Here is a 24,197-nt window from a genome sequence, read left to right on the forward strand (position 1 = left end):
ATCAGTGTGTTTTTGAGAAGGCAATTCTGAAAGGTCTCTCTTTGGCCAGGTATTTTGGAGAGCATCTGGGATAAGCACAGTGCTACTGCTGCCACTCCACCACCATCCCCAACCTCAGGAGAAAGTGGTAAGGAGAAGCTGCAAGATGGGGTTTCCATGTACTTAAACCTGCAGGATCAGGCACAGATTCCTTCCTTTACTGTCTAACCTCTCATAATAACCCTTCCTTAGAGCTTTCCATAGGCCAACAAATTCCTTACACAAAGAAACAATGGCCACTGTGGGGATGCCCCACTGCAAGTGTCACCTCATTAAAAAGTGCCCACAGAGCTGCTTGTTGTCCTCAGATGGCACAAACCTTCCTGAAGTGTCAGTGCAAAGTGCTCTGATGACAGTGAGTCAAAATCATGGAATTGTTAAGGTTGGAAAAGCCCTCTAAAGTCATCAAGTCCAGCTGTTATTCCAGCACTGCCAAGGTCACCACTGACCCATGTCCCCAAGTGCCACATCCACATGACTTTTGAATCTCCCCAGGGATGGTGACCCCAGCACTGCCCTGGGCAGCTGTGCCAGTGCCTGACCACCCTTCCCATGAAGGAATTTTCCCAATATCCAACCTAAACCTCCCCTGGCCCAGCCTGAGGCCGTTCCCTCTCCTCCTGTCCCTGTTCCCTGGCAGCAGAGCCCGACCCCCACCGGCTGCCCCCTCCTGTCAGGGACTTGTGCAGAGCCACAAGGTCCCCCCTGAGCCTCCTTTGCTCCAGGCTGAGCCCCTTTCCCAGCTCCCTCAGCTGCTCCTGGTGCTCCAGCCCCTTCCCAGCTCTGTTCCCTTCTCTGGACACGCTCCAGCCCCTCAATGTTGTGAGTAGCCCAGAACTGGACACAGGACTGGAGGTGCCTCAGCAGTGCCAGCACAGGGGACAGTCCCTGCCCTGGTCCTGCTGCCACCCCAGTGCTGGTCCAGGCCAGGTGCCATTGCCTTCTTGCCCACACTTTTCCACTGAGCAACTTTCCAGCCTCTCTGCCCCAAGCCTGTGGCTGTGCATGAGGTTGGCATTGTCCCCTGAATTCCAGCTGTGAGCACATCAAAAGCCCATGGAGTAAAACTGAATCCTACATAGGAAGAAGAAAATTAAGGTAGCCAAGTCTCTGTGAAATGGAACAGGGTGCCCAGAGAAGCTGTGGCTTCTCCATCCCTGGCAGTGTCCAAGGCCAGATTGGACGGGGCTTGGAGCAGCCTGGGACAGTGGAAGGTATCCCTGCCCATGGCAGGGGGTGGAACCTGATGAGCTTTAAGGTTCCTTCCAACCCAAACTGTTCTGTGATTGTGAAAGTTTGTTTTCTGTCTGTTCCTGTTAGACTTTTGTGTGAGCGCTTATCTGATGTTAACCCATTTACATCTCTATTTCTTGGTTACCTCCGAAATGGAGAACACATTTTTGTGTCCTTGTCCTTGGCACACATTTCCTTGTCCCTGGGACCTTGAACAGTTCCCTGGGAGTTGCAGATCATTTCCTTGTGGCCAGATTGCACCAGCAGCTCCAGACAGCTGCCTCTGATAAGCTGTTGGTAGTGTTTTGCTTCGTGCTAAACCTTTCACACTGAAGTTGCAGCAGCACTTAGAGTGCTCCTTTCCTGTAGAAGATACTTCTGTATTTATATACAGACCACACACTTGAATGGGAAGAAATACTCCTTTGGGTTGGCAGGGGGGGAGCGGATTTTGCCGTAGCTGGGAAGAGTTTGAGCAGGAAATATTTCCAGAAAAGATCAAAGCTTCTGGTGTCAATGGTCAAGAATGGTGCTGGGGGAGGGCACTGGTGGAACAAATTCTGGGCTGGCTGTCGTGGAAGCCTGTTGGAGATGTCCCTCAGTCCCCTGGGGCTTGTGCTGAGGCAGCTTTCATCCACCTGTGTGTTCACCTCGTGACTTGGGATCGTGTTTCCCAAACTGGAAGCAGGCTGCACTTCTGTGCTGGGCTTTTCCTTTCTCCCCTCTCAGGGAAAACAAACCAACTTTTTACCCAGTGTTTTTTCAAGGTAATTGTAAGTGATGCCTTTTCCTGGTCTTAAAATCAAGAGTCATACACGGTTAGAAGGGGAAAAGGGATTTTACTTTGGGATTTATTTTAAGGATCCTTAGGTGCACACGTCCAGGTCATATGCACCGAAATGCACCCCGCAAAATGCCCACCCCAAAAGATCTGGTATATCATTATGGGTGTTACTAATTAGCAGATCTCTCAAAGATTCCCCAATGAGAGGCTCGAGTGAGCCCCCCTCCCCAAGGAGCCTTCCCCTGGATGGTTCTATCTTGGTTTACAGAATGTGTTCTGGAGAGGACCTTGGGGTCTGGGCCACACTGATCCCTAACTACGAAGCTTCTGAAATGTTGTCTCTCAGCTTGACAAACAAGTCCAAGAATGTAGGCAAAAAGCACTAAGAATACAGAAGCTGTAAAAAAGGTATAACAGGGGTATAAAAGAAAAGGCAGAAAATCTTCATGGCATCATAAGAAGCAGGACCACACTGGCAGTGCCTTTAGAAGTTTCACTTTTCCTGTGCAAATTTGTTTGTGTGAAACTCCTCTCTCTGTTTTATTTTGCTGTGCTGTGCCTTTGCTGTCTCCATGTTAAAAGTGGTTGTGCTTCAACTTCTTGAAGTCACAGAATCACTGAGGTTGGAAAAGACTCTGAGACTGAGTCCAACCATTAACCAGCACTGCTGAGTCACCACTAAACCATGTCCCCAGGTGCCACATCCACACGGCTTCTGGACACTTCCAGAGATGATGATTCCACCACCTCCAAAAGGAATACCAAGTGCTTCCCTCTGATCCACTGCTTGCTCATTTTCTGCTCCCTGAGACTCAATTCATGCAGGGCTCAGTTCCTGTTTACTGGTGACTCTTGATTGTTTTCATTGCTTAAATGAGGCCAGCACCCTTTGCTCTTTCCATTCAGGTGAAGTTAAAGGTGTTCCAAGAGGCAAAACAAGCTCCTGAGTCCCCATAAATGTTTAATATTTTCCGTCAGAGCCCAGTTCTCTTTAGGAACTTGGAAAACCTCTGCTTCCTATTTTTTATTTGCACAGGGAAGTGGAGTGAAATGGTTACTTGCAAGTCTTAAATATGTTTTAAATAGCACTTGAAGACAACATTAAACTCATTTCTCGTATCACTCAAGCAAAGGAACTCTGATAATGTCCCATGTTGGACAACATTTGAGTTATTGCATTGGTGTGCGATTTACTCAGCAACAATCTCAGCCTCCAAATGCTGTCTGTGCATGATTTATAGCACATTTTCTGATGAATCCCTTCCTCAGGAATATTCACTCACCTATGGCAAACAGATGAGCAGCAGAAGTATTTGTGGCTGGCTTCCTGCTGCAGAGCCAAGCACTGGGAGGTTTCTCCTTTGGCATGAAAGCAGCTGATGCTGTAAATTTGTCACCTGTTTGCAAAGACACTGAAAATCCCTAAAGCTCAGAGCTTCAGTGATTTAAGTGCGTGCAAAGCACTTGGACCAACTGCTGGGAGTTACAGGAACATCACTGAGAGTTTCTGGTGTGCATGGATTAAAAGATGAGAATCTGTAATTCTCATTGATATTTGTGGAGTTGGCTGAACTGAATGGTTAAAAGAGTAACGATAGTTTGGGTTGGAAGGCACCTCAAAGCTCATCCAGTGCCACCCCTGCCATGGCAGGGACACCTTCCACTGTCCAAGGCTGCTCCAAGCCCTGTCCAGCCTGGCCTTGGACACTGCCAGGGATCCAGGGGCAGCCACAGCTGCTCTGGGCACCCTGTGCCAGGGCCTGCCCACCCTCCCAGGGGACAATTCCTTCCCAAGATCCCATCCAGCCCTGCCCTCTGGCAGTGGGAAGCCATTCCCTGTGTCCTGTCCCTCCATGCCTTGTCCCCAGTCCCTCTGCAGCTCTCCTGGAGCCCCTTTAGGCCCTGCAAGGGGCTCTGAGGTGTCCCTGGAGCCTTCTCCTCTCCAGGTGAGCACCCCCAGCTCTCCCAGCCTGGCTCCAGAGCAGAGGGGCTCCAGCCCTTGGGACATCTCTGTGGCTTTCTCTGGATTCACTCCAGCAGCTCCACGTCCTTCCTGTGCTGGGCCCCAGAGCTGGGGCAGCTCTGCAGGTGGAGTCTCACCTGAGGGGGCAGAGGGACAGAATCCCCCCCTCCCCTGCTGCCCACACTGGGGCTCAGCCCAGCACAGAGGGGGTTTCTGGACATGACCAGCCAGGACATGACCAGCTCTCATCCTCCAGCACCCCAAATCCTTCCCCCAGGGCTGTTCTCAATCCATTCCCTGCCCTGCCTGGGTTTGTGCTTGGGATTGCCCCAGCCCTGGTGCACTTGGCCTTGTTGAGCTTCAGGGGTCTGTCAGAGCACGGTGTGAGCTGTACATGTGTGACTGTCCCCACAGGGGGGTTCAGTGCTGAGATTGAAGGGCTGGATTGTCTCGTTCAGCCCAAGCCACGTGATGCCCTCAGTTTCTGGAGTGCAGGAGAAAGAAGCAGTGATAAGGCTTGGCAGGGAATTAGGAGTTTAGTGATGTAAGACATAAATCTTGGTGAAAAATGAAGACTTAAGAGGGCTGTGTTCATCACTCGGGCTCTTGTGTACGTTGCAAGTAGCTCAGTAAATCATAGCTGTTATTCTGGCACTGCTGGTGTGTCTGGATGTTTCACTTCCAGAAAAAATCCCTCAGATTCTTTGAGAACTTCAGATTCTGTAGCACAGCAAGTGGCAGATTTTTAAAGATGAGGAGATTGTTTGTACTCAAGGAGAAGTGCATTGAACAACCTGGGGAGGGTGAATAATTTTGCAGCAGGTGGAAGCCTGGAGATTGTGGGCACCATCTGTGGGAAAGGCAGCCTGGCTGGGGCTGGCCCTTGGATTCCAAAAGCTTTTGAGGAAGCGAAGGCCATCAGGGACAGGGGAGTCTCTGGATTGTTGGTGGCTTGGTTAGAAGTGGGAGATGAAAGGTGAGTGGATATGGTCCCCTCTTGCTGTGAGGGGGGAGTTCACCCTGGACTAGGCAGGATTAGCTTTAGAGCTTCTCCACATCATTCTACAGAGAATTCACAGCAGCAGCAGTCAGAAATAATCACCTGCTGTGCTGCTCTGTGGAACTGAGGCTCATCTGCACCTTGAGTGGTGGCTGCACTTCTGCTCTTGTGGTGTCAGTAGGTGCAGAGTAGCAATGAAAGCTTTGTAGAAGGGCACTACAGGTGATGGAGGGGTTTGAGTGGCTTCCCTGTAAGTAACAACAGGAGTAAAACCTTCAGTCTGTCAAAGAAACTGAGCGAGGAGCGGCATGAGAAGCCTACTGACACAAAGAAAGTGAAAGCAGGGATTCTTTCTGTTTCCTGTTAGGATAGAAAATGGAACTAGCAGCTGGCATACCCCAACCAAAGCAGCTTCATGGTGAAGCTGTGGAACTCTGCCACAGGATATTGCAAATATTAACTTTATGTAGCTTCAGTTGGAGGCTGGAGAAAGTCTTGGAAGATAAATCCCGAGGCTGTGTCAAATTTTTCAGACTCCACCTTTCTTGGGAAGCTTCTGTCCTGCTGTGGTTGGGAGGCTGGGGGATGTGATCTGTGCCTGCCATGGCTTTGGGTCCCTGGGAAGAGGTGCTGCACTGAGTGAGCTGTTTGGTGTGATGGGAACATCACCCAGGAGTGTCACAGGCCAGCAGAAGACTCTGCCACCTTCAGTGTAGCAGGGATGTGCCCACCTTGCATCACGGATGCTCAACCTTATGGGGGAATAGAATTTTACAATTAATTCCTAAAATCCAGCCCGTGGCATTGTGTTTCCTGGAACACCGTGGGGGTGCCCTGCCTGGTAAGGCCGGAAGGGTTGTGTGAGGCCAGTTCCTGAGTACAGAAATCACCAGGTCCTCCCACACAAATAACCTGCTGGGTGTTCTGAGTTGGAAGGGATCCACAGGGATCATCAGAGTCCAGCTCCTGGCCCTGCACAGGACTGGGCTGGGCAGCTGGGGGTTCATGCCCTGCCTGACACCGCTGTCTCCCCCAGGTGACCTCTTGAGTAGCCTCTTGCAGAGCCCCAGCGCAGCCAAACTGCTGAACCAGCCCATCCCCATCCTGGACACAGACAGCGAATACATCTGCTCCCTGGCACTGGAGTGCCTGGCACACCTCTTCAGCTGGATCCCTTTGTCCACGAGCATCACCCCGTCCCTGCTCACCACCATCTTCCACTTCGCGCGCTTCGGCTGCGACACCCGCGCCCGCAAAATGTCCTCGGTCAACGGCAGCAGCCACAACTCGGTGCTGGGGCAGGAGCGGGGCCGCCTGGGCGTGCTGGCCATGGCCTGCATCAACGAACTGATGTCCAAGAACTGCGTGCCTATGGAGTTCGAGGAGTACCTGCTCCGCATGTTCCAGCAGACGTTCTACCTCCTGCAGAAGATCACCAAGGAGAACAACGCGCACACGGTGAAGAGCCGGCTCGAGGAGCTGGATGAGAGGTAGGAGCAGCTGAGCTGCCGTGCCAGGGCCTCGTGCTTTCTCTGAAGGACTGGGGGGGTTTATTTTGGGGTCATGCATGGTGTGTCTGATGGCCTTTTTTTCAGACTACTGACCTGGGGCGGCTGGGCAGACAGGTGGGTGTGCCCAGGTAAGGGCCTCTGAGGGCTTGCTGCTGAGGGACCTGCTGGCCCAGGTTTGTGCTCCTCGCTGTCCTCTCCCTCGCCTGTCCTGTTCGTTGCTGTTTGACTGCAGGTCTGAGGTGGCACCAGAGCTGACCCTGTTGTCACAGAACACAGAAGAGGCTCCGTGAGGTAAAGGCACTGCAGTGTCCCCTCTGTCCCCTCTGCCCAGCATCTGCCACTCTGCCCAAACCACACAGAGTGGGGACACATCCTGCGAGCCATGACTTGGAAGCAAACAGCAGTAGCTTCCTGCCCTTCCTTGACCCATGGCCATTTCTGATTCTTTTTTATTTTCGCTTCTTGAATTTATTTTTAAACACCACCAAACACAGCTTGGGGAGCTCTGTTCAGTGCTGAATGGCTCCACCTCCAAGGCTCTCCGCAAGCTTGGCTGGAGGCAGCAGGGAAGCAGCAGCACCTTGGGAAGCTGTGTATTCTCATTTTCCAGGCTGTTACTGCCACCTTTTGTTCCCTAGGACACCTCCACTGCCTTATGTCAGATATTCCTACTTGTAGGGGAGAAAGTGAGACTCATCTCGCTGTTGTGTTGAGTGGCTGAGCCTGGGTGTTGGCAGGGTGGTGACTTGGTGCTGCCTCTCATCACAGGGCTGCTGACAGTGGCAGAGAGGTTGCAACTGTGTGAAAGTGCTGAGTATCTTACTACAGGTACACAAAGGTGGAAATAAATTTCCACTCAGGGAAAAAAAGCATTTATGAAAAAATCTGTGGGTCCGTTTGTAGGGAGGACAGGCACGTTCTGCTGCAGAATTCTCCTTTTCCATACCTTTAGATAAAGGTACAACTTTGGGATGGCAAATCCAGACTCACAGGGAGTTCTGTTGCTCATTTTTTTGCTAGCTCTGACTTGTGTCTCTCTCTCCCTAGAAATGAGACGTGGGAATGTGCCACCTTTGCCTACAAGGCACAGAGGGCCAGGAGTTCCCCTCTGGGCTTCAGAAAAGCTCTCCTGGAAACCCACAATCCTATATTTAACTGTTCTTTCTTTTATGGACAGTATCAAGCCACCAGGCTTCAGTGCAGGGTCTGGAGCTGTGCTGGCCTGGGCAGAGGTGGTGTTGTCATTCCATGACATTCTTTGGACATGTTATCCACGGGGATTGTTGGGGCCTGGAGTTGTGAGACCCCCTTTATTCATTGCTAAGGTCTGAAATAGGGATGGAACCAAGATGTTCAGGAGACTGGAAAAATCCAGCTGTCTTCTGGGGGAGTAGAGCTTTCTTTTCTCCTTGTCTTCTCCCTTGAGATGTCCATGAGGAGTTTCCTTTGTCACTTAAGGGCACAGCTGTAATTTTTGTGTCCAAAACTAAAGGGTTTAATGCATGAAAGTGTCATCCTGGCTTGGACTAACAAAATCCTGAAAAACAGGGGCACTGAAGAAACCCCCTTCAGTAGATGGATGTCCTCAGAACCTGCAGGCCCTGGAATCCTTCCTTGCCTTCTTCTTGTGCTGCTGGTTATTTTTTTTTTCTGTTAAAAATCAGTCTGAACTGCCAGACTAGTCCAGGACAGAGTAAGTTCAAATTGCCTTTTGCTTCATTTGTGTTTCGCTTTGAAGATCCCAAAATAAGGGAGGTGGCTGGGAAGGATCCAAGCAGTGGCTCGGTGGTTGGGGGCCAAGGAAGAGTTTCACTGGTCTCAGGTCAGAGCCTGTTTAGAAAATAGAAACTAAAAGGATGAAGGAGATGTTTGAGTCTGGACTTAATTCTTTTTCTATTTTCCCCTGGCTTTGATTTTGAACTGTTTGATCTGTGCTCAGGTGTGCTCAGTGATCTCCTGTCAAGCAGGCAGTGCCAAATAAAGAAGGAACTTCATCTTTTTTGCATATTCGAAACAGTGTGTGGTGTTGTAGGCTCACAACAACCCCCAGCACTGCAGCTCTGTCAGCTGCCAGAGCTGCCGGTCTTGAGGGAGCTCTTGTTAGAAGGAGTGGGGATTCCCAAAAAAACCCTGAAATCCCCAGAGTTTGCAGCAGTGCAGAGGAGGCAGTGGAGTAAAACCAGGCTGCTCATGCGTGTCTGAAACTGTGCTGAGCCCAACTTTTTATTTTAAAGACAAACTTCAAGCAGTCCTGCATTTCAGAGCTCTGGGCATGTGGGAAGGCTGGAATTGCCTCTGTGTGTGATGTGTGTGTGATGCTGCCATCCCTCCTGTGGCTGATGGAGCGTTTCACTCTTGCTGCACAGAGGGATCTGGAGATGATTTTTAACCCTGCTGAAGCTCGTGGCGTGCAGGGTGTGTTTGTGTTCCCCAATAAAAGCTCACCCCACTGTGGGCTTTGCCATTTTTCCCCTCAAGAACTCTCCATGCTGCACCGAGGTCCTGCTCTTGGTGCAATCCCTCAAGATTTGGTGGCAGGCTCCTTTTGGGAACCACACTTTGTACATTCCCTGAGGAGCCCCATGCATTGGAGGAAGATTTCTTTTATTTCCCAATTCAGTCCCAACCCTCAGCTCAGCAGCTCTTGGGTGGCTGATGTCCACTGCAGGAGGAATTTTCCTTTCCAGCTCTCAGCTGCCTGGTTCTCCCACTCCCTCCTGTAAATGTAACCCCTCTGTTGCTGATTCCTGCGTTAACTTCTTGCTTCCAGCTGAGTTCCTCAGGGGTACAGTTCATTTCACTAATCCTGTCTGCATCAGTACGATGACCTTTGCTATTATTATTATTTCTCCAGGGTGGAGGGGGTTGTGTTTATTTGCAGGCCTGGTTGATCTCGATATTTATCTGAATATTAAAGTTACTTTTGACTAGATTGTCTTTTCTGCTGTTTCAGGTGTAAATGGAGTGAAGGGTTGCCCATCCTGTAGGTAATTGTTGCAGGGCTTTATATTTTAATTGTTCTACTGATGGTTAATTGTAACTTTCTTTCGAATGAGAAGATTTTGAGTGGCTTTTATCACTATGTCAATGAAATTGCTTTCCCTTGGGGCACCTTTCCTGTTTTTTCTCAGTGCTTTCTCCTTTCCCTTGCAGCTACATTGAGAAGTTCACAGATTTCCTCCGTCTCTTTGTGAGTGTCCACCTCAGAAGGATCGAATCCTACTCCCAGTTCCCCGTGGTTGAATTCCTGGCCCTGTTGTTCAAATACACTTTCCATCAGGTACAGCCCCACACCCTCGTTTTCCCCAATCTGTTCTGTTGTCCTCTTCAGCAGGACCAGCTTGTCTGCCCCAGTCAACCCCAAAAACAAGAGCATTTGACTGGTCTTACTGGCACTTCCCCAGTGGTGCTGGGGACTGGGAGATGGCTTCATGTGCTCTTGGATTTAGCTGGAAACAAAGGTCACAGGTGGTTACCCTGCAACAACAGCTTGTCTGATGTTTAACTTTGCTTCTGCTTTAATTTTTTTCTAGTCCTTGGAATGGGCAGTGTCTGGAAAAGTCTCTCTGACTTGCTTGGTTTGTGCTTGGGGATGTTGTTCTTTGTCCTCAATCTGTGGCTTTCTTGTAGCTTTCAGTTTTGTATAAAAACCCCCAAGCCCTGTGGCTTAGGTCAGTTTTACCTCACTGTAGAAGCTGTCAGTGCAGCTCAGCCCCATGTACATGGAACAATGGCAAGGAACCAGCTGTATAATATCACAGAATCTTGGAATGGTTTGGGATGGAAGGGACCTTAAAACCCGTCTTTTTCCACCCCTGCCATGGGCAGGGACACCTTCCACTGTCCCAGGCTGCTCCAAGCCCCAATGTCCAGCCTGGCCTTGGACACTGCCAGGGATCCAGGGGCAGCCCCAGCTGCTCTGGGCACCCTGTGCCAGGGCCTGCCCACCCTCCCAGGGAACAATTCCTTCCCAATATCCCATCCAGCCCTGCCCTCTGGCAGTGGGAAGCCATTCCCTGTGTTCTGTCCCTCCATCCCTTGTCCCCAGTCCCTCTGCAGCTCTCCTGGAGCCCCTTTAGGCACTGGAATGCTGGAAGCTGGGGTAGCAAGCTGGGTTAAAGCTGAGACCAGCCTTATAATTCCTGGCTTCCTGCCCTTGTACAAAAGCTCTTGCTCATCTTTTGACAGCTCTAAATCTCTCCAGGGCATCCTAGAATTGTTTCAGTAAAGCAAGAACCTCTTCCCATGGATTGAAGTGGATGTTAACTCCTGTTTTCATTGTGTGAAATCCATCTTGCCATAGCTTGCAGTACTCATTGGGAATGTTGGTGTTTTCCAGCCTACACATGAAGGTTACTTTTCTTGCTTGGACATCTGGACACTCTTCTTGGACTATCTGACCAGCAAAATCAAAAGTCGCCTGGCAGACAAAGAAGCAGTGCTCAACAGGTGAGGGCTGGGGAGCTGCCAGGGTGACCCAGTGTGGAATCATGGAATGGTTTGTGTTGGAGGGACCTTAAAGCTCAGCTCATCCCACCCCCTGCCATGGGCAGAGACACCTTCCACTGTCCCAGGCTGCTCCAAGCCCCGTCCAACCTGGCTTTGGGCACTTCTAGGGATCCAGAAGCAGCCCCAGCTTCTCTGGGCACCCTGTGCCAGGGCCTGCCCACCCTCAGAGGGAAGAATTTTTTCCTACAGCAGCAAAGAGGCTTTGTGGTCACCATGGAAGAGCTGTGGGAAATCAGCTACTGCTTACAGCAGCTTCATGTGTGGTTGAGTCCTTTCTTTTCCTAAAATCATGAAGTATAAAAAGCATAAACCTCAGTGTTTCACACTCATTCACAAGAACTGAAGCTGAGCAGGTTTGGGTAGACAAACTGTCACTTACATATGTTGTGTGTGAACCTTGCAGGCAGAGGAAGGAAGCTTTGTAGTCTAAAATAGAACTGGAGCACATTTTAACACAAATTAGAGGAGGAAACTACAACACGAGTCGCTTACTTAGTGTTCACATACAACTCATACAACTAATAATTCTCATACAACTAATTAATGAATTAGGAAACAAATTTGATTTAATTAGGATTTTAAATTTCCTCTTTAAATAGAGGATGGGTTTCTGAGAAATACAGACGAGACTGGAAATCAAAAGTTGCCCTTGCTTACTACTGTGTGTATTAATTACAGCAGTGGCTGGCAGCTCTTCCTTGGCAGATGCTGACCCTGAAGTGGGTGGGTTTTGTTTGAGAAGAGTCTCTTTGCTACCACTCTAAAAATCTGTTGAATATCCCGGTGATTTGTTTGGGTTTTTGAGGTTTAAAAGCACCATGGTTTGTGCCATGTGAAGTTCTGCTGAATGCAGAAGGAAGATCCTTTCCCTTGAGCACCCTGAGTAGAAGCAGTTGGTTTTTGAAAGCCAGCCCGGCGTCATAACCACAAGGAAATGTGGAACTACCGTAGAGCAGACAGCTCCTCCTTTCAGCATGGGAACTGTGGGGTTTGAATTTCTCAAGAAGCAGATTTTTGGGTTTGAACTTCATGATTTGCTCCTCTACCTGCCTAACATGTGTGTCGTGCATGTTGTCTTGGTGTCACACAGCTTGTGATGGAGACAGTTGTGACAAAAAGCTGTCTCTAGATCTGTCAGGTTACAGAATAATAACTGAAGCTTGAGTGGTTGTCAGAGCTGCCTGTCCTCGGTGACAGCTCTGACGTCTGCGTGTCCCTGCACACCCTGAGCCGTGTGAACTCTGAGCTGGGCAGTCTGGAAGTGGTGACACCACAGGGGCACAGAGGAAGTTTCCTGTTCTGTGGTTTAGAAGTTTTGCATTTTGTACACACTGCCACTTTTACCACTGGAGAAGTTGCCAAATCCAAGGTTACGCCACCTCGGCCAGAGCTTGCAAGAGACACAAGTGGCACAGCTGACTGTCACAGGCTGGCACTTGGCTGGCATCATGCTCTGCATCTCTTACTCTTTTTTAATGCCTATTTTTGCAGCCTGATTTTCCCTAGAAAACAGCAGGGTTTTTTATGAGACCCGGGCTGTTTTGGGAAGGAAGTTTTTAAAGGAAAAAAATCAGAGTAATGCTGCTTGAAATCCCTGAAGTTTGGTGTTGTGGTACCAGGAGTGATTGCATGCTCTGCTGATTTTGCAGCTTGGCATTATTTCTGTTGGATCTCTGGTGTGCTCTGTGCCAGCTCCTGGCTCCCAGAGGTGAAGGGATATTTCAGTGACATGCCTTTAGTGTTAGAGTGCAAGCAGGGAGGGTGCTGGCTTTATTTCAGGGGAGAAGGGCCTGAATTCCAGTGTGGGGAAGGAGGACAGCAGCACAGACAGACTCAAGGTCCCACCTGAGGCATCAACAACTGCCCTGGTTCCTCTGTTCCTCATTCAGTGCCCAAAGCTGAGGCTGCTGAGGAGCAGCTCAGGCTACAAGAGGCTCTTGGTGCCTCCTGTTCATGGACACCTGGTGTTATTCCTGGCAAGCTGCTCCTGCCTTTCCTGTTTTGAGCTTTGGGGCTGTTCCCATTGCTAACAATCCTCCCTTTCCCTTCCAGAGGCAGAGGGACACTGGGTATTGCCAAGGCTGTTTCCTTACAGGTACCTTGTGACCTGAAATGAGCTGATACCTTTAATCCCAGGAGCTGCTTGGTGGAACTGTTCTGTTTTACAGATTTCCTTTGCTGCAAGGGTTTTATCCAACTCTTTGTGTCTCCCTCCTGGCTGCAGGTACGAAGATGCCTTGGTTCTGCTGCTGACAGAGGTGTTGAATCGGATCCAGTTCAGGTATAACCAGGCACAGCTGGAGGAGCTGGATGATGAGACCCTGGATGATGATGTAAGGAGCAGAGCTGGAGCAGGACAGTTTAACCCTTGCACTGCCAACACCTGGAATGGCTTTTCCAGAGCTTGTGCTTTGGAGTTGGGGCTGAACAACTGCTTGTCCCCTCCCTTCTGTGTGGGGTTTGAGGTGTAAAACAGCTTCAGATGCTTTTCACAAGAAGTCACACTGAAGATAAAACCTTTGGGTTTAACTTGGTTCTTATTGGGGGAAAAGCTTAGATCCTTATGTTCTGATTGTCAGAAGTATTGGAATTTGGAATTTAACGTGTTTAATTAGTTTAGAATTAATTTGCTGGTTGCTTGGGAATTTGAATGCTGAAGTATCTCTGAGGCAAAAGCTCCAACCTGTGTTTGTATTGTTGGTGCTCATGTTTAAGCTTATTTCTCCTAAGCTGGTGTTGATAAAGGTCATGTTGAAGCTGATAAATGTCAAAGTGGAGCAGGTGGCCAAAATGGGTGAGGCCAGAGCCCTGGAAGGGCAGGTCAGCTGTCACAAGACAGTAGGTGAAGGAGCAGAGGGAATTTCATCACAAGTGGGATCAGACAGATTTTTAAATTCTGGAATGCCAAGGGCTGGTCACATCACAGCTTCTGAGCTTGATAGCAGCACCATTTCATAAGTGAAATAAGTGATCTTTTTGATTCATTTGACACTTAGGTCATCTGGATAATTAGCTGTCATACCCTTGCAAAGACCATGTTGGTGTTTGGATGCCTTTCCATGGTGATAATAATGTCACAAATAAGGGCATAAATTATCTAGAGCAGTCCTGATGAAGTTGTCCTTATGCTTCAGAAACGGGCTGGCAAATGATAATACTGGCAAGACTTAAAGCTTTTGGTATAAAACTTGAAAAGGGTTTTAGTTCATTATTTGAGGAGAAAACTAAGTCAGGACATGCTGCCTTTGATTCTGTTGCTTATTTGCTGTGTGTGTTTCTTGTTCGATTTTTACCTTCTCATATTAATGGCAGGTTTGGGATATGATGGGAACAGGCAGCTTCTTTCTCAGTCACCTGTGTAGCTGAGCATGGAAAGAGTCTTTTAGGTTTCATGTAACTGTTCAATTCACCTGTCAAGTTATTGCCACTCTTTCCCCTCCCTTCTCCTGCACTGCCCCCGTGGTTTTATCAATTCTCAATGAAAACAGGATGAATTCTATATGAAAATCAGTTTGAGTGGAGTGTGCAAGTTAATTTCTCTAAGGTGCTGCTTGGGGGGGGGTTTCTCCCTCCTGTCCCTCCCTTGCCAGTGTCCCAAAAGCTCCGTGTTCCCCAGGGCAGGGCTGTGCTCACGCCGGTGTCTCTTTTGTCTGCAGCAGCAAACGGAGTGGCAGCGGTACTTGCGCCAGAGCTTGGAAGTGGTGGCCAAAGTCATGGAGCTTCTGCCAACTCACGCCTTCTCCACACTCGTAAGTCCTTCCCCAGGCCCAAAGTGCCACATGGAGTGAGCACCAACTGCTGTAGATTTTTTTGATAGATGCCTCAGTGCCAAAAAGAAATAGGGAAATTTGGGGTTGGATGCAAAACTTGGCAAGGGGAGATAAGAAATTGAAGAGAAAAAATTGTTTCTTTGGCTTTGTTGCATTTCTTGGTGTGTTTTGAGGAGAGTACTTCGGTGTCTAAGTCCAGCTTGGTGGACACTCTTTAGAAATTCCCACCTCTCAAAGTGTAAACATTTGGCAGCAACCCCTCAGTGCTGCTTATCTTGGCCTTTGCCTTGGAGGCAGGGCTGTGAATTGGGCAGATAAATGTCATTATTAGGGCTTTAAGGAGAGTGGAATCTTTGTTTAAGTTAAAGGCTAGATGGAAATGCTGGAGAGAGGCCTTGGACAGTTGGGATTATCTGATCTGGATAAGTGCTTCTCTTCAGCTGCTGTCACTAACTTTGGGGGTGTAAAAGTTGTCTGGGTTTGTAGCATCATAACAATTCTGAGGAGGAGATCTTGAGGCTGGAAGTGTGGTCCAGAATTCAGGGCAGTCCATGTGGTTTTGCTGGGTGAGGAGAAAGGGAAACAACAGCAATGGGATCTCAGCAAGTGCATTAATCCTGCTGGGAACACTGCACACCTCAACCTCAGAACTGTATTCCCAAGAAGCAGAGAAAACTGGGCTGCTGCAGAGGCAGAAGATGCCTGACCTGAAGTGCCTTTGCAATTGATATTTTTCGTGAAGCAGTGAAGCAGGAGGAGCCTGTTACTCAGAGGAGTGAACAAAAGCAGAGGCTGCTGTGCAGCTTTGCCGTGAGTCAGCGGGAGGCACCAAGGAGCGGGTGTTTCAGGGAGCAGATGGATCAGATGGAGGAGAGCATGTGGCTTCCTTGGAGTAACACATGCACACGAGCAAGGCTCTGTGGTTTTTAAACTCCCCTCAGGCAGTTATGCAAAGACACTCCACTGTTAATTAGGCGCAGCATGTTGGAAACGGGCTAGGGAGTGTTTTCCTGAGCCCTGCATTGTTTCTTCTTGTGGGCTGGGGAATGTGGGAAGCTCTCAAGCAGTTCCCAGTGCTTTTCCCAGTGGCTGCAGGGCTGGTGGGTGCAGTGGTAAGTGTAGCAGTTTTAGCAGTGGCAAATAATTCAATCAGTGGACAGCAGCTGCAGTAACTCCATCCCGTGCTGGGCAAGGACAGTCTGCAGCTCCTTCTGCTGATGGGCGAGAGAACCTCCATAAAACCAACCACCAGTTTCAAGCACTTTCACCAACAGAAATTAAATAGAGCTAAGCCAGGCTGAAAGGGTTGAAAAATACCCTTCAGCTGAAGTATGAGCAGGAGCTGGCATGTTTGCTGTCACTGCTGGGTGATGGAGCTGGGCTGACACTCTGTTCCCACACCGGGGTGCATGAGGACTGTGGTGTTTATTCCTTTGACTGTTTTCCCCATGGGATTTCAGCTGCTGCAGCCTGCAGCTTGCTGGCAGAGTGCTGCACTGCTTCCCTTCTGTACCCTGGGAGAGGCATTGAACTCAGCTTTCTGGTGGCATAGTATTTTGGGAGCTTCCTTTGGAGAAGGTGATAATTCAGGTGAGCTGGGTGAGCAGAGACCTCCCACACTACAGACTCTGCCACTCCTCTGCTCCTTGGCCTGGGCTCTACCTCCAGCTGTCCATCCCTGGTGCTGCCATGCTGTGCTCTCACTTTCACTGTCAGACCATTATCTGTCAGGCTGATTGCTGGCATTGGAGGGAAAGGAGAGCTGCCACAGGGAAGTGCCTTCAGGGGGGTGATCTTTGTTTTCCTGACCCTTTGTTTTCCTGTGGGATGCAGGATCAGCCCGGAGCCCAACCTGCCCTTCCTCCAAATGTCCGTGTGAAGGCACTGGGGAGAAATGAGACGACTTTGTTCTGGCAGAGCAACCAGTGGTTGGGTGTTACTGTCTGCCAAGCCTCAGGATCACAGTCAATTCTTCTCTCTTCCAGTTTCCCGTTCTGCAGGATAACCTGGAAGTGTATCTGGGGCTCCAGCAGTTCGTGGTCACTTCAGGAACAGGTAATAACCACCCTCTAACACTGTGCTCCTCCCTCCCCATGACTGCAAACCCACTCCAGACCTGCTGTGCTGTTGCTTTTTGTATATTCAGTTGATCAGAACCTGTGTCTCACGGCTCAGCAGTTAAACTCCAACAGCAGACAGAAATCTCATAATATGATTTATTCTTATTGGCATGGTTCTTCCCTTGTTCTGGCACTTGAAATGAAGATGCCAGAGGTGTTAAAACAGGTGTGCAGCACCAAATACTGCAGCTTCTTCCTGAGAAACAAGGGAAGCAGCAGCAGTGAGATCTGCCTGAGGGGAGGTTGTAGCTCAAGGTAATACTGAAATTTCCTGGTGTGACCAGGAAAGGAGTCTGTCCCAATACTGCTGTACGTGGCAGAACTGTTCTATAGGCAGTTCTGGAAAAAATATTCCCATTTTTAGGATCATTTCAGCCCTAGGATAAGCCGTGCATCAGAGTGCTGTGGCTCTGTGTTAGGAGCTGTGCTGTGGGCTGGATCAGCAGCAGCAGCTCAGATGCAGCTCTGGATTCAGCACTGGGTGGTGGCACAGAATCCCAGAATGGGTCAGGTTGGAAGGGACTGGACTGGATCATCTGATCCAACTTCCCTGCTCATCCCAGAGCACGTGGCACAGGACTGTGTGTTTGTGTTGACAGCACAAAATGGAGAGGTTGCTGGTGAAAGTTTAATCTGTGATTAAATACAGTCTGTGGAAAGAAAATCTGATTTTCTTTGAAGGGTGGTGTTGCAGAACATATTTGCTTTTGAATGTTTTGAATGTTTGAGGCCAGGTGTCCACACCTGAGCAGCAGGAGGGTTGTGTGGGGCTGGCAAGTCTCGGTAGTGGATTGTTTCTTGCACCTGAGAAATATGGAAGTGCACAACACACTTCACATCAGAAGTGAAGTCACAAATTCACTGTCCCAAATCTGCTGCTGCATCACTGCAAGTGTAGCCGGCAGAGGGAGTGTGGAAAACCACCTTCTCCAGAGCTGGGATTGCTTCTGGTGGCAGCAGGAAACCAGAAAGGCTCCTGTTTGTGTAGGAACTAACACCATACAGAAGGGAATAAAGGTGTAAAAGGCTGAAACAGTCGTTAACATCTTCATGTTAACGAAGCCTTCGAAGTGTTGTCAGAACAGTTGATTTCCCTTCCAAGCTCAAGTGTTGCAGTGCCTGGGCCAGTGCTGCCATCTGACCTGTGACCCAGCGCCGAGCTAGTGGCAGAAGAATGCTTGTCATGTCATTAGAATAAACTTTGCATTTCCTGTCACTTTGTCATCAGGTTTCCCATCCCCAAGAGCTGCAGGGGTTGATCACAAAGCCGTAGGGTTTTTCCCCTTGCACACAAGCATGAATTTCCAGCCTTTGGGGCAGCTCTTAGAGAAAGGCTACTTTGTGCTTGTGTCTCTGAGGGGCTGTGGTGTCACTGCAGGTCACAGGCTGAACATCACAGCAGAGAACGACTGCAGGAGGCTGCACTGCTCGCTGAGGGACCTGAGCTCGCTGCTGCAGGCCGTGGGCCGCCTGGCCGAGTACTTCACCGGGGACGTGTTCGCCGCCAGGTTCAACGACGCCCTCACCGTGGTGGAGAGGTGGGTACAGGCTCTCTGTCACCTCTGCAGGCACTCTGGCAAATTGGGCTTCTTGCTGCCTCCCCTTGGCGTGAGTAGATTGAGGTGTAAGGAATTCGATGGCCAGAATGTGGATTGTGAAGCCAGTGGTGTGTGCTGGGCTGAGCCCCCGGCGTGGGCAGCGAGGATTGGGGGGAAATCTGCCCCTCTGCTCAGGTGAGACCCCACCTGCAGAGCTGCCTCCAGCACAGGAAGGGTGTGGAGCTGCTGGAGCAAGTCCAGAGGAGGCCACAGTGCTGCTCCAAGGGCTGGAACCCCTCTGCTCTGGAGCCAGGCTGGGAGAATTGGGATTGTTTCAGCCTGGAGAAGAAACAGCTCAGGGGTGACCTAATTACCCCTTCCAGGAACTGAAGGAGCCATCAGGAAAGATGGAGAGAGACCATTTACAGGGGCCTGGAGTGACAGCACAAAGGGAATGGCTTCCCAGTGCCAGAGGGCAGGGCTGGATGGGATATTGGGAAGGAATTGTTCCCTGGGAGGGTGGGCAGGCCCTGGCACAGGGTGCCCAGAGCAGCTGTGGCTGCCCCTGGATCCCTGGCAGTGTCCAAGGCCAGGCTGGATGGGGCTTGGATCAGCCTGGGACAGTGGAAGGTGTCCCTGCCCATGGCAGGGGTGGGATGAGATAAACTCAGTCCCTTGAAAACATTGAGGGGCTTGTGCTCCAGCATCTGCACTTGTGAGGCAATGAAATAACACGTAGAGTTTGATTAGAGTTGTACCTTTCAAAACTAAATCACCAAAACTTCCTTTGATGGTTGGACTTCGTGATCTTCGAGGTCTTTTCCAACCTTGATGATTCCATGATTGTTTTCTGAAATGAAAAGACCTGTGAAAGCTGAAGGAGCAGACATTTTATTCTTCCCCTCCAGGATACTTAATTAGCACATAGTTACAAATGGCAGGATCTCAGGCCCTTACACAGGTTTTGTGTTTTCATTTCTGTGGAGGAACATCTGACCTGTTGCATTTGATCCCAAACAGCACGGTAGGCTCTGAATTATTTTAAACTAAAAGGCTGGAATCTCATTTGTGTATTAGCTAAACATTGACACAGACTGGGGAAGAGCTGCACTAGATCAGGTGCTGGAGCTGGTTTGTACAATCCCTTTGCTCTGCCACGTGTGTTTGCACCTCCAGGCTGGTAAAGGTGACGCTGTATGGATCTCAAATCAAACTGTACAACATCGAAACCGCCGTTCCCTCGGTGCTGAAACCTGACCTCATCGATGTGTGAGTATGGGGTGTAGCCAGCCTGGGCACTCACGGGGTGGGGAAGGCTTGGATCTTCTGGATCTGCTGCTCGGACCCCACCCTGGCAGATATCCTGGGAAACAGCCTCCCCAGCTGCTGGCAGCTCCCCAGGAAAGCACCTTTTTCAGCTGATGAAAGTCAAGGCTGCTGCCAGTGTTTTGGACCAGTCTTTCCTCTAATGGAAGTACCCAGGTCATTTAAATGAAAACATGTTTGTGCTGAGAAGGAAAAATGCCCCTTAAATCAGCTCTGAAAGCAAACTGGGGTTGTGCCCTGTGCTGGGGGCTGTAAAAGCAGGTAATTAATGAGGAAATAAGTGTTATAACAGTGATATTTTAAAGAAGTGGATCCACTGTATAGCGTGGAGTTTATATAGAAATCCACTTGATGGATTTTTTTGCTACCAGAGTCAGGTCTGTGGCTCAGGTAAAAGAGGTTTTTCCCAGCTGAGGGTTTCAAATCCTTGTCTTCCAAGACAAACATATGCCTTGCAGGTGTGCAAGCCATTTCTGGGACAAACAACTGCCTGCCATCCAGGCACTGACATTCAGTGGGAAATCTTGGTGCTGCTGGCCATAGATCACCTCTGACAGCCTTTTAGGGACCTTCCCTTGCTGAGGCTGTGCAGCACAAACCTGTTCCCTGCCAGCTGCTGTGCTGTGAGCAGAATTGAAGGTTTGAACACTTGTTCTGGTTTGTAATTGCACCTTCAGCAGCTCCTTGAAGACCCCCACTAGATTTCACCATATAACTCTATAACTAATGGGATTTCTCCTATTAGTCCCAAGTTAATGGCACTGAATTTTGTGCAGGTGATGATGTTTTAATGGTTTCTGTTCTGGTTTACGATAATCTGGGAAGTGTTTTCCGTGATCTGTCAGCAAGGGTTCACCCTTTTCCCTGTCCCTGAAGAAACCTGTGATCCATTTTCTAACACTTGCCTGAGAGATCAGCCCTGTCACACATGTGGGGACATCTCTCTGAAGCACCCTGACTCCATGTGAACGTGATAAAAGTGTGATTATGAAGGATGATAACTTGACTTTATCAGTTTGCACCTTTGGCCTGGGGGGTCCAGAACCAGAACCAAAACAGCAGGAAGGATTTTTTACAAACCAAGCTGCCAGGTTTGCCTGAAACACCGCTCTCCTGTCCCGTTCTGGTGCTCACTGTGTCCCTTGCTGTCCCCAGGCACGCGCAGTCCCTGGCAGCCCTGCAGGCCTACGCTCACTGGCTGGCCCAGTTCTACAGCGAGGTGCACAGGCAGAACCCCGAGCAGTTCATCTCCCTGGTGTCCACGGCGCTGGAGGCCATCACCCCCCTCATCAGCTCCAAGGTACTGCTGGCCCTGGGCTCTGCTGGGGGCTGCGGTCCAGAGCAGCTCTCAACAGCACTGGGGGTCAGGCTGATACAAGAATAAGCAACTTAAAGGCTTCGAAACTCAGTCTAATGATTTTATGGCTTGAAAGCGGAGAAATCTCTCTCTCATGGTATTAAGGGAACTGAGCTATGCTCTGGTTGACAAATAAATTGTAGAATTGTTCAGGAAAAACTCTCTAAGATTGAGTCCAACCATTCCCCCAGCACTGCCAAGGCCACCACTGACCCATGTCCCCAAATGCCACATCCACATACACGGCTCTTAAATCCCTCCAGAGATGGTGACCCCAGCACTGCCTTGAGCAGCCTATCTATGCCTGACCACCCTTTCCATGAAGGAACTTCCCCAGTATCCAACCTGACCCTCCCCTGGCACAGCTTGAGGCTGTTCCTCTCATCCTGTCCTTGTTCCCTGGGAGCAGAGCCTGAGCCCCACCCTGGCTGCACCCCCCAGGTCCTGGCAGCTCAGTATGCTGACCCTGGTTGTGTGTGCCAGTGTGACTGGGCAGCCTGACCACCCCTCTGTCTCTCAGGTGCAGGAGAAGCTGCTGCTCTCTGCGTGCCACCTGCTGGTGTCCTTGGCCACCACGGTGCGCCCGGTGTTCCTGATCAGCATCCCAGCCGTGCAGAAGGTGTTCAACAGGATCACTGACACCTCTGCCCAGCGCCTCCCCGACAAGGTCAGTGGGCCCAGAGCTGTCTCACACTGAAATCAGGTGTCCTTGGGAAGATGTGCCTCAGGTGGTGAGGGATAACCTCCAAAAACAACTGGAGGGGCAGCAATTATCTCTATATTGTGGATATCCAGGAATTACAGTGATACCATTTGTAATTAGTGATCTATTTCAAGCAACAACACAAGGAAAAAATACAATTGCACCTCTTAGATCTGATTCTTTTCTCCTTTGTTGACACCATCCCTGATATTCTGCATTATCTTTACAGTGCAGGCACGTTGATTCTGACCTACACAAAGAGTTTTTTGTGAAACTCAAGTATTTACATTGCAGAAGCAATGTAAATACTATAAATGTATTCCATTTATAGTTCTGAAAAGCCACAGTGGAGGCTGGGATATGGTTATGTTGTGTGCTGGCAAGGAAGCACAGAGTGCTGCACAAGTGCAGGAGCTCAGCCTGTAAACCAGACAAGGAGTAATGGAAGGAAAATCATCTTTGTTTTTATAAACACCAGAGATTTACTGCTGCAGGGAAGGGCTGACAGAGCTGGGAGCTGGTTCCAGGCCTTAAATCCTGGAGCTTTGCGTCTCTCTCTCTTGCAGAGCTGGTACTTGGGCTCATGTTGTGCTGTTGAACAGCGAGCACTGCTGGTGTCTTGAACAGCCATAAAATGTCATTTCACTCCAGCCTTGTGCTCTAGCAAAAATTAACCTGGGAAAAAAGTTAAAACTTTGTCTCTTTGCTTCATGTTGCCCAGAGAAGCTGTGGCTGTCCCATCCCTAGAAGTGTCCAAGGCCAGGTTGGACTTGGAGCAGCCTGGTCTGGTGGAAGGTGTCCCTGCCTGTGGCAGTTGGGTTGGTCCCTTCAACCCAAACCATTCCATGATTCAATGGTTTTGCTGTCAGTCCAACCCTGGTGCTGTCTGGGCTCTTGTAGATGTCTTTCTGCGCCCACATCTCCTTAAGGGTACCAGGAACTCGAGATTTATATCCAACTGTGGGGCTGTTTTGGGAGCTGCAGTCCATCCTCAGTGCCCAAGGAGCTCTGCAGAGCTCATCCAGAGCCTCGCACACATCAGAGCTGCGCAATGCAGGGCTGGAACACGATGAGCTTTAACCTCCCTTCCCACCCAAACCATTGGCTTTGATTCCTGTCCCTCCCAGGCCCAGGTGCTGGTGTGCAGGGCTCTGTCCAACGTGCTGCTGCTGCCCTGGCCCAACCTGCCCGAGAGCGAGCAGCAGTGGGCCGTGCGCTCCACCAACCACGCCAGCCTCGTGTCCGCCCTCACCAGGGACTACCGCCAGCTCAAGGCCACGGCCAGCCTGCCCCAGAGGAAGGTGCAGCTGGAGGACAGTAAGTACCAGTGTCCTGCTCCCTCCTGCTGCACTGGGGAGTGTCGTTAAGCTGATTTGCCAGTAATTATTTTGGCTGAGAAACTGCTTCGCGTACAGGAAAGGGAGCAGGTTGTGTTTCCTTTCTATTTTTAGAGGCTTTTCTGCTCTGTACAGGGCACTCTCGCCCCAGGTCGCCTGTAAACTCTTCCATTAAAGTGCTGTCTTCCTGAGGAAGGTGGGATCGGGGTTGGGATAAAAGTTTGGGTGGTAAGGATTGCATTGGGAGTACTGAACGGCCTCATGGTGTGGTATTGGAAATACTGGCTGGAAGCTGTGTTAATGAAGATCATGGGTGTAAAAAGTGAAGGGGGGAAATAAGAATTTCTTCCAGACTTGGGAATTACTGGAGAGGGTTTGTTTATATAGGAGGAATGCAAGGAAACTCCTGGCAGGGGTGCAGGGAAACTTGTGTATATGCTTTGGGCCTGGTTTTGGGTGTGTCTTTGGGGTTTTTTTCATTGAGGATCGCTTCAGAAGTTGTTCAGAAATCTGCAGTGTCACACGTCAGTTGTTTTAATTCCTGTGTGTGTGAGCTTCATTTCTCTCCCTCTTACCTCCAAGCAGTTTTGGCACGTGCCAGAAGCATCACCCCTCTTGTTTTGCAGCCAAAGTGATCATCCACCAGACACTGAGCGTTCTGGAAGATATTGTAGAAAGTATCTCTGGAGAATCCACCAAGTCCCGGCAGATCTGTTATCAGTCGCTGCAAGAATCCGTGCAGGTCTCACTAGCCCTCTTCCCAGCTTTCATTCATCAGTCAGGTATAACCTCAGGCCAGGGGCCATGCTGTGAGTAGCTTTCTGAGCTCCTGATAACACCCAGAACAGCAGCACAGAGCCGTGGTGTGGGTGTGGAGTGTGTGGGTTGTCTGTGCCTGGGTGTGCTGGGAGAGCTGGGCTGAGCCACAGCAGGGAAGGGACATCCCTGCCAGCCAGGATCCAGGCAGGACTGTCACAGTTTCAAAGAGGAGCTGGTCCTGAGCACAA

At 49.9% G+C, this 24,197-nt stretch overlaps 1 protein-coding gene across 3 annotated transcripts in view; it reads left to right on the forward strand.

Moving 5' to 3' along the window:
• XPO6 (exportin 6) overlaps positions 1-24,197 on the forward strand; it is a 56,796-nt gene that overhangs the window by 24,271 nt on the left and 8,328 nt on the right. For 2 of the 3 annotated variants that reach the window (XM_032125918.1, XM_032125917.1), the window contains exons 6-18: positions 50-127; positions 6,056-6,509; positions 9,684-9,810; positions 10,870-10,979; positions 13,264-13,372; positions 14,696-14,788; positions 16,795-16,864; positions 18,308-18,467; positions 19,644-19,736; positions 20,949-21,093; positions 21,671-21,817; positions 22,981-23,170; positions 23,817-23,972. In XM_032125918.1, the coding sequence (XP_031981809.1) occupies positions 50-127; positions 6,056-6,509; positions 9,684-9,810; positions 10,870-10,979; positions 13,264-13,372; positions 14,696-14,788; positions 16,795-16,864; positions 18,308-18,467; positions 19,644-19,736; positions 20,949-21,093; positions 21,671-21,817; positions 22,981-23,170; positions 23,817-23,972 (1,932 nt within the window). The remainder of the gene's footprint in view (positions 1-49; positions 128-6,055; positions 6,510-9,683; positions 9,811-10,869; positions 10,980-13,263; positions 13,373-14,695; positions 14,789-16,794; positions 16,865-18,307; positions 18,468-19,643; positions 19,737-20,948; positions 21,094-21,670; positions 21,818-22,980; positions 23,171-23,816; positions 23,973-24,197) is intronic. The other variant, XM_032125915.1, reaches the window with a different exon arrangement.

The sequence above is a fragment of the Corvus moneduloides genome, chromosome 16 (assembly GCF_009650955.1).
Source record: "Corvus moneduloides isolate bCorMon1 chromosome 16, bCorMon1.pri, whole genome shotgun sequence".
Lineage (NCBI taxonomy): Eukaryota > Metazoa > Chordata > Aves > Passeriformes > Corvidae > Corvus > Corvus moneduloides.